Here is a 10,012-nt window from a genome sequence, read left to right as displayed (position 1 = left end):
TTTGAGACCTAAGTATGGGGACGTTCTTAATTCTAGAGTGGGGGGATATTTTGGTAGTAGCCTTAAGCAGTAGCGGGTCGTAGTCTCATGTCACAAGCGAACCGAATTGGCTCCGACTGATTTGAGGTGGAAAAACACAAGAGATAGTGTCCCTGACTCCTGAGCCAATAGTTATAGGGCCTATTTTTCTTAAGCCCAATGTGTGACTGTAGTAGACGAATGTTACAGTTTTTCTTTTCTCGAATAAAAACAAACTGCCTTGTGGTCGAATGGCACAGAACCAAAAACTAAAAGAATGTTTTTTTTTTTCAATTTTTTTTTTGAAAAGAGTAATACATTTTAGAGAAGAATGGCTGTTAATTATAAAAATGCCCGGCTTTTGACAAATTTTATGGCCTTCATATGCGGTTTTTTGGGTGTGGCCTTATTTGTCACTTCGATAACCTTCCTTACTTATCCGAATTTTATTGAGTGGTACATCAGAATTAACAAAGTGGAAATCGTTTGCAAGCTAGCGATTGCACTGTCAGTCCTGGTTTTTCTCGCTGCTGGTGCAAATTTGGCTGCTAGTATTCGGGTAAGTCAATTAAATTCAAATGTTTTTTTTTTCATTCGTTCTTTGACCTCCCTGTAATGATGTGGTACAATTGTATAATATTTTAATTGTTTGAAACAATTCCGTCATGAATTGTCTTATAGGTTTCCTACTTTTTAATTGCTTGTGAGTAGAAAAGTGCGGTTCACATCCAGGTTGAGACCAACTGATGGCTATCAACCCTTCAGATTGGTTAGTGTTTAGTGTTTCTCAGTAAGGGTAACCACTGCCAATTTTACGAGCGATCTGGTTAATTTGCCCAGCGCACGAACGCGCTATGCCGTCATGCCCGATGAATATCTTCGTCTCAACGGCCAAGTTTCTCTTGGAGTGGAATGCTCAAGTATGCAAACGGTGTCTCTATTTCGAGAGTAGATGAGAGTAGTTGCATAAATCTCAAAGAAACCGCCTCGAGAAGCTTTCCCTTCTCTTTCACAATCTGATCAGATCAGGAAGTGAGTTTCTGAGAGCTAAGAGTTATATTTAGTCGAAACACGAAGGAAGCCGTATGAACACCAGCGAGAGCACGGACAGGTTAGATGAAACTCGCTTGAAAGGAGATGTTTTTGGTTACATGATGGAAGCTTGATGGCGACCAGCCATAGTGTGGGGCAGGCTAAGCAGAGCAGCAACAGTTAAATCGTTCATGCTGGAATTAGGAAGGAAGCCGTTGGTTGATACTAGTGTGTAGTTTTCCTTTGTTGTCTGTGTTGCAACGTTCCTGACAACAGTCCGCATTTCTTACATAAAAAATCGCTACTGATATTACCCAAAAATGTGTTTACGCAAGTCTTATTTGCTTAATGACAAAGAACTTAGATTTTCAAGAGGAACTGCTAAAAAGTTTCACCAAATAAATTATTGTATTTTTGCTAATTGAACAAACGTTTGGAGAACGTGATATATGCTTCTGGTGTAGTTTGAAACTTTTTTTTTCAAAACTTTTTGGAAGATTATTTACTGAATGGTTTTCACAGTACGCATAATCTTTTAGAGTTATAATTCAAAATATGTCTTTTATGCGTGTCTATGCAAAATAGTTCAATACAAAACAGTCCTTTACGTAATAGTCCGAAAAATCATAGCAAAATACAAAAAAAAACAGAGCCCCATACAAAACAGTCCCATTGATCGAAGTGAAAATTATTCCAGAAATTCATAAGAAAATTTCTCTCGGATTGAACTTATTTTGATTCCAACTAATCCGGAGAATAATAGGTAGTATAGTAGAGAAATTAGATCAACCTAGATAACGGCAGCGGCCACTCATTAAAAGCAATAATATGCAAAACATAAAAGTTAAAGCAATTAAAAAAGCGGACTCTTTATTTAATCCATGTAGAAAGAGACAGGTTGTTCAAGTTGTTTCATTTGCGATCACTTAGCAACACTCAATAGAAACGAAATTCACTAACTATAGTTGCAAATCGTACTTACTAACAAAATTTTTGAGTGAATGATTTTTGAGGGGCATGCTTATGTTACACACCGAGCAAGGTCAGACAACTCCCTTTCCTGGCGCTGCGCACAAAATAGTTGCAATGAACGTGTGCGTACAAAAGAGGACTCCGTTGAGATCGTTAAAGATCACTGCCACTTCCCCGATCCAGCTGACATCGAGAAACATAAGTTCAGAAAAACACTAAGGGATCGAGCAGCAGTGTCTGATGTAACCCCACGGCAGACTTTTTTCGCAGCTCAACGTGATGTGAACCGAGAAACAGCTGTTCATTTACCAAAATATTCTGCTCATCGGCAAGCTGTAAATAGAGTTTGACGCGAATAAAAGACCAAAGATGGCAGAGCCCACTTCGCTGACTGGCTTTGAATTACCACTGGCTCTGTAGGAAACTCACGAAGGAGAGCAGTCCCTTCTGCACAATTCTGGTCCCCATGATGAAAATCGGGTGATTGTGTTCGCTACGTTACCCGAGTTAGACCTACTATCTTTATCAGATGATTGGTTCTGTGAGGGAACGTTTTCGACTGCTCCCAATATATTCTACCAGATTTATACAATACACGTTTCAGTTGAAGGATGCCTTATTCCATTTTTTAACCCTCTGCTACCCGAAAAAAAGGACTCAACTTATTGTCGCCTTCTCAGTATTCTAAAAGTTAAATCCCCAAAACGCGTTACAATTGATTTTGAACTAGCTGTGCGAAACTCAATAATAGCTACCCATCAGAACGCTCAAATTCAGTTTTGTATTTTCCATATAAATCAAAGCGTCTGGCGACATGTTCAGTCGTCAGGCAATACTCAGAATTACAACAATGACCTTAATTTTCGCGAACTTAATCGAATGCTTCTCGCAACAACCTTTCTGTCCATAGAGGACGTCCCCACTGCGTTCGAGATTCTTCAAGGTATGGCATCTGAAAAAAGTCAACCAATATTCAACTATTTCGAAGACGTATTGTCAGGCTGACTTCTCAATGACGACAGTATCCCAGAATTCACATGAAGCAATGGAGTTGACATCAAAGAGTTTAAAAAAAAACTATATTCCCTGCACCAACAATGCTGTAGAAGATTGGAGCAGTAATTTTGTGAAAGTGGTCAAGAGTAAGGACCCTTCATTTCCAAAACTGATTGAGAAGTTCAAGGACGAACAAAAAAATGCGGAAATACTGTTCGAAAAAATGTGAGCAGGACAAAATGTAGCCGGGCCCAAAAAGGTTTAACACCAAAAACTCGACAAAAATTTAACCACTATGATTAGGTCATATCAGCCCAACGATATCCTTTGAAAGGATATTGATGTAATATTCAATTATAATCAGAAGTTTTTTGTTTTCAGTTTTTGCATTTATTCCACATTGCCAAGCAATAAAAAGTTTTTCAAGTTCATTTATTTTCCTTTATTGTTCAAAATTGAGTTAATGTCGATTTGAAACCGGCAAAATAATGGGTACATACAAGCTGTTGATTTTCTTTTTCCCCCGCCCAACCCTAAAGGTTGAACACTTTGTTGTACCCTAGATATACCCATTATAAATTTACCCAAATTGTGCGGCCGGGGAATCGATCCTTTGATCTCTAGAGTTTGAGTCTAACGCCTTAACCAGTATACCATGAGGTCTTTGAGTTTGATCTGACTTACTGTTCGATCTTTGGTTCTTTGATCTGTAATAACGCTCATGTTTGATTTTTCAAAGCGTAAATGAATTCTGCTGGCGCCAAAAGATTCAGGTAAAAAAAATCAAATGGTTTTGGATTGGACTCTTTTGTATGGGACTGTTTCTTAGAACTTTCTTTTGATGTTTTGGACTCTTTTGCATGGGACTGTCTTGTATATGCACCCATTTATGAAGTATCATGAAGGATTCTTTAAACTTCCGTCTTTTGGTTGCTTAGTTTATCAAAAATCAGATTTTAATAAGTTTTCACATAAACGATTTGTACTAAAAACATGATTTTCAACAAGATTAAGATCAACTTCCGGCTTTCAAATTTTAGCATTAATGAGCATTAACATACATTGTTTTGTTGCTAGGAGGAGCTCAATCTCCTGAAATTTTCCATTGCCTTGATGGTTATCGCTTTTGTACTCAATGCGATCTGCATCATCGTTGCCTTCGTCATGGAGTTTCGAGCACAGGAAGACGTGAATGATCAAATTTACGCCTTAATGCGAAAATATGGGACGGAGGAGTTCCAAATGACTACTGATGTTTGGGATTTTTTCCAGAAGTCTCGAGAATGCTGTGGTGCAGATGGCCCGAGTGACTGGAAATTTACCCCGTTCTACGAGGAAGGCAACAAAGAACAGAAGATTCCACGGAGTTGCTGCCGAGCTTATGCAAGCACCAAGCCTGTCGAACCTGCTTGTCAGAAAATGACAGACAGTTCTCTGTATTACACGGAAGGCTGTCGAAGAACAGTGGATGATCTTATATGGGCGTTTATCGGCGTTATTGTTATTGTTTTGGGTATTTGTACCATCTGCGAGATGGTAGGAGCCATCTCGTCGTGGATGCTGGTTAAAGAACTTTCGAAAGACGATGAGCTTCCTCCATTGCCACCCCCTCCGGAAAGTGCAACGAACCAGATGAATCACGCGGGAACCATGAGGTCGCAATCTACTGGAGTGGGAAGTATCTCAAGTCACAATTCACAACGACTGCCTGAAAACAAGTTGCGAGCTCCTGTCTCTGTGGCAGGAAGTGTGCGAAGTTCGCAGAGGTCTGGCTATGGACGCGAAGGTGGCTTTACCCGGAACCACGCTAACTTCATAAATCATCCGCCCAAATTTATCCCGCAAATGCCAGTGGCATCACCACAGAAAGTCGGAGATCGACCTCAAATGCCGCCGCCTTCTCTGCCGGCACCACCGGAGGACAGTAATGAGTTCGATGTTTAGTTGAGAACTGAAGAAAGCTTTAATTTTCAATTCTGCGTTTAATTTCCTGGTTTCTTTGAAAGCATACCTATTAATGTAAATGTCAACATTTCAAACTATGCATCATATCAGGTAAAGTGAAATTCGTAAATGAATATCAGTGACCCATTTTCAAAATGTAAAAAGTGTATAAATGTTTTTGTACGTTTAAAGTGTAAAATATTTTTGTACAATGTCTGTAAAAATAGCTTTTATCGATTAATTCAATAATTAATTGTTTCTCTGAACCTAGTTTTATCTGTTAGTTCCGTCTTGATAGACGACAAGCCAAAAGCAGATTTTCAAAAACTTAAGTCCACTTTTTTTGGCCTTCAAAATTGATTAATTGACTTCCCGAGCTCTCCCAGAGAATTATGAAGACCCTATTTAGACAAAATTTGGTGTGCCGCAGACAAAATTTTTAAAAACAGGCCACAATGGCATTTTAAGGTTATTTTCTGAAGGTTTGTATGGCTCTAAGGTAGTATGGTTTTCTCGGTAAAAAAATGGATTTTTGGCGCGAGCCCAACTCAAAGTGTTTTGGCTTTTTGGCCAAAAACAGCGTTCTTGACGCGCGCACCACTCAAAAATGGTATTGTAGAAAAATTGGTCTACCAAAAGTAGATATCATGAAATAGTTCCAAAGAGGGAACCCTTTGGGTGATTACGGTGCCGAATCCATAAGAAGGATGACCAATACGTTTTTAAATAAATAAACTGGTCGAAACTATATTTTCTCTCATAATCGAATCAAATAATAAACTCAAATTTCAGGAAAAATTTAAAAGCTTTCTCTTTTAATCATTAAAAAACACGTTTTTTGTTTTTAAATTAGGGTACAAAACTTCAAAAACTTCATTACTTCAGCTGACTGCAGCGTTATACTACAACCCGGTTTGTTTTGTGTCGCAGCGATAATCTTCGGAGGAACATGACTTTTGGTTATTTGCATTTAGATGCTTTCGCGCAAGTGAGCTCTAGGAACTAGATGTTTATATTGGAACAAGTTAGCTGAATGAGGACTTGAAGACTCAGTTGGTAACATGCGCTATTCTTCTGGGGTTTGAATGCTTACGAATGTTGACTTTTTTGTAGAGCATTTTTCATTTGGGAATCTGTCAACGCTTGTTCTTTCTACGTGTAGCTGGTTTTTGTTTTATCAGGTGAACTATGCATCTCGTTATTTTCAGGCTTTCCTAGTGTTGCAATACAAAGAGATGTGTTTTTTTTTGGTAAATATAACGTCTATCACTTGAAATGTTGACAACTTTCCCATTTTTTTTCACTCGCGAGAGTAAGTGTCTTGTAATCGGTAACTACGCTTTACCGTTAATAACTTTCTTACATATCTGTATGAAATTGATCTTGATATATTATGTGACCTCATCATCTTCAAGCCCTTTCTCACTTGCTCTAGAGTTGAAGCACGTATCTTCGGAGTACCAAGTGGACTCTCGGCTGATTTTATTGGTTTTCTTCGATATGTAGAACTTGATATTTTAAGGATAACTTGAGATTTCTGGTTATCATTTGTCTGATTTGTTGCTGGCTTACTTTCCAATGCGTTGAGTTTTTTCTTCTGATTTGCGCTAATTTAACTAAAATTCAAACTCGTTCTATAATTTGTAAGGCTACCAACTCTGTATTTTTGTTAATTTTATTATCCGCTTAAATTGGTTCGGCTCTTGTTATATCGACTTTGTTGCCTCATTTGCAACTTTGAAATGCAAAAATAAGTTGTTATGCTTCGCTGGGTTTTAGGCGCAGATTGGGGCGTAAATCTTCAAATATCAAAATTTTATAGCCTAAAACGTTTGATGAACATATTGTTTTAGACTCAGCTGGCTTCTGCACAGTATGCTTTTTGGCTTAATGCCGCTCGACTAGTTTGCTTCTCGGCTTTTGGCTTATATGCTGCTCAAATGATTGTATATTTTGGCAAGTTTTTCTCAATATGAGTATCATTCGAGACAAATGTTTAAGTATTGGAAGATATAATTGTTTCGATTTAAAAAATCGACTTAAAATCTTTATTTCTCTCTGCTGGCTCTGTTTAGGTTGTATCGAAATTGCTACTAAGCTCGGCTTTGCTTCTGCATTCGATTTTTTGCACATTTTAAACACCTCGTGTAAAAACTTCCGCTTTGATCTGATTTCTTGCGATTTTGACTTTGAAGTTCGGAACTTCTCCAGAAAAGCCAAGCTCCACTATAGAACAGCAAAAGTTTGAATGTGTAAAAAAAACAAGAATGATGTCGTTTCACAAATTGATTTTCATTTTCTGATTTCCCTGCGGATTAAAAAATATATCTTGATTCAGTTTTCTCTTAATGGGATAATTTTAAGACGAAAATGACAATCATAAACAATTCTTGAAATCCAAAGGGTTTACGTGATTTGTTTTTGAACATAGGAATAAGGCGATAACTTAATCTATTTTTTTGCAATTAAGTTTAAGTCTTATGTTATTCAGTGTTCATATTTTTGTTCATTTTGGTAGCTTTGTATTAAAGTTTTGGAAAATAATGTGTTCACTATGGAGAGCAAGTGTACTTGTAGTCGGGAACTAGATTTTTTCCTCGAAAACAAAAGTTCGTACACATCTGTAAGACTTTGACATTGATTTTTATGGAACCTCAATTTTTTTCAGTCCCCTTCTCTTTTGGTCTTGACGTAAAGCGCATGGCTTCGGGACGTAATGTTTTTGTTTCGAGCCACGGACGGACTTTGCTTTTCTTCCATATATTGGGAAAAATGATTCTTTGAGAAAACTTGAATTGTCGGACTACAATGCCTCAATTTATTTTTTGTTGGCTTACTTTCCAAAGCCTGGAGTTTTTTCAAAGCATATATATATTTTATGATTTACGCTAATTTAACAATAATTGAAATTTGTTCTTTAATTTGTAAGGCTATCAACTCTGATTTTGTTGATTAAATGTTTTTGTAACAGGTTCGGTTCGTGTTTTATCGACTTGCTTACCTCATTTCAAATCATTTATTAAGATGGATTGGGCGAAAAATTTTAAATTTCAAAGTTTTATATCTGAAGCTGGCGTCTGCGCAGTTTTAGCTTGATGTCGCCCGGCTTATTTGCTGCTGGTTGTGGCTTATGTGCTGCTTGAGTCAAGTTTTTTTAGATTTCATTTCATTTTCGATTAAAAAAAAATATATTTTTTTTCGACTTGAAGGTTTCTGTCTCAGTTTCTCTCTGCTAGCTCAATGACGGATGGCATCGAAATTGTTGCTAAGCTCGGCTTTGCTTTGGACATATTCAACACATTTATGTAGAAACTCTCGTTCTGATTTGATTTTTCGGAGATTTGATGTTGACTTCGAAGTTATGTTCATTTCCAAAAAAGACAAACTCCCGTATCGTGCAGCAATAGTTTGAAGTCGACGAAAAACAAAAACGAAATCATTTCATAAAGTGACTGTCATTTTCTGAATTCCCTCGTGAAATAAAAAATATTTTTCCGCTCAGAAATGGGTTAATTTTAAGACGAAAAGGCGAATCATGAACAGTTCTTAAATTCCAAAGAACTTAAACGTGATTTACTTTTTCTTCGAAAGATGGAAAATGTTGAAGTTAGTTCTATCAACTTTTTTTCCAGTCTCTTTGTACTTCAACACTTTTTAACCACCCATTAGCTAAATTGTCTGGTTTACGACTGCTTAATTTTCATTCAGAGATTAATTTTCATTCAGAAAGTATTTGTGTTTTTGAAATAAGAAAGCGTATAAAAGTTAACACACCTGCGAGAGCAAGTGAGTATAAATCGGGTACCAACCTTTTTTCTCTTAAAAAAGTTTGCTAAAATATTTCATCAATTTAGTTAATTAGCATTTGAAGCTCCTGCTACTTCTTTTTCTCGCTCAGCGTCTAGTTAAAGTTCATGCCTGTGAAGACTAAAAGCTGATAATTTTCTACTTGAAGGTTTTAATTGTGGGTCTAATGCTAATATGCCTATTTTTGTCGGCTAGGTTCGCACATCAAGTTTCAACAATTTAATTTTTAACTATTTGTAATTGAAAGTATTTTGATGTATTGGTCTGCGGAAAAAATTTTTTCTTCACTTCTGTGAATTTTTGGTAACTTCAATTATTTTTCTTTTTTCTGTTTGTTGTTTAGAGACAGCCCAGAAAAGAGCATTTTATCTAAACTATCATTGAGAAACAAATTTGTGATCAGATTCGCCCCTTGAAAAAGATTTTTCCATAAAAATAATTGCTTTTAGATTGAATTTGAGTTTTAAATTCATTTTTCAATTGACCACACTTTATTTACGTTTGCGATTAGCAAGCGTTATCAAACTAGAATTTTGACTTTTTTTGGGTTAGCAACTAGTTAAAATCACTTGAATCACTTGACTTCATTCACGTGCACTCTCTCCACTCACGTGCTGTCAAGCTCAATCTCCTGCAAACCTGGCATAGTGGTAACAATTACGTAATGAATAGTTATTTTTGGGTAGTTTCACGAGGAATTGAAATTTATAAAAGTTCTACACAAATCAGTTTTTTTTTCGGCTCAACTGGTGTCTGCTCGAAGATTGTCGGTCTTGTTTACGCTTCGTAAGCTTTATTCAATGACTTACTAAAATTTCAAGTGTCTTGCTAGGTATGTTTGCCTAGAGTTGCTATTTGATAAAAACAGGTATTATGAAAGTGTATGGGACTGGGTTTTTTTTTTTTATTTTTTGAGATGATTTGAAAAATTTTATCCCTTTTTCAAAAAAAACTTTCTCAAAATTTTTTAATCGATTTACAAAAAGGTACATCTATAGAAAGACCCCCTACATTTTTGTGTGCTTGTTTACTCCGCTAGTCTCTTTTTGCTTTACACATAAGTCTACAGCCTTCGAAATCTGTTTGGGGAATGTTTGTTCAATAAATTTGATTTTTTTTTGTTTTTTCAAAAACTAAGCGAGCAAATCTGAAATTTTAATTTAATTTAATAGAACGGACTTGAAAAGCTTCCCGCTACGTCCAACTTTTTTTTTACTCGGAATGGTCCAGTTGTTTTTTACTT

The 10,012-nt window shown here is 36.5% G+C and overlaps 1 protein-coding gene across 1 annotated transcript; it reads left to right on the top strand.

Moving 5' to 3' along the window:
* The first annotated feature begins 346 nt into the window (after positions 1–346).
* On the top strand, positions 347–5,183 carry LOC134842482 (tetraspanin-3-like). The gene is made up of 2 exons (XM_063858844.1): positions 347–577; positions 4,096–5,183. The coding sequence occupies exons 1-2, from the start codon at positions 350–352 to the stop codon at positions 4,960–4,962; spliced, it is 1,095 nt and encodes a 364-aa protein (XP_063714914.1). The 5' UTR covers positions 347–349; the 3' UTR covers positions 4,963–5,183.
* The last annotated feature ends 4,829 nt before the right edge of the window (positions 5,184–10,012 follow it).

Source organism: Symsagittifera roscoffensis, chromosome 3, assembly GCF_963678635.1.
Source record: "Symsagittifera roscoffensis chromosome 3, txSymRosc1.1, whole genome shotgun sequence".
Classification (NCBI taxonomy): domain Eukaryota; kingdom Metazoa; phylum Xenacoelomorpha; order Acoela; family Convolutidae; genus Symsagittifera; species Symsagittifera roscoffensis.
This window is presented reverse-complemented; position numbering and strand designations above follow the sequence as displayed.

What these genes read in the sequence shown, in the direction of transcription:
- LOC134842482 (XM_063858844.1), top strand. Translation starts at nt 350, where the DNA reads ATGGCTGTTAATTATAAAAATGCCCGGCTTTTGACAAATTTTATGGCC. An exon ending in ATTTGGCTGCTAGTATTCGG is followed by an intron (nt 578 to 4,095) that starts GTAAGTCAATTA and finishes TTTTGTTGCTAG; the next exon opens with GAGGAGCTCAATCTCCTGAA.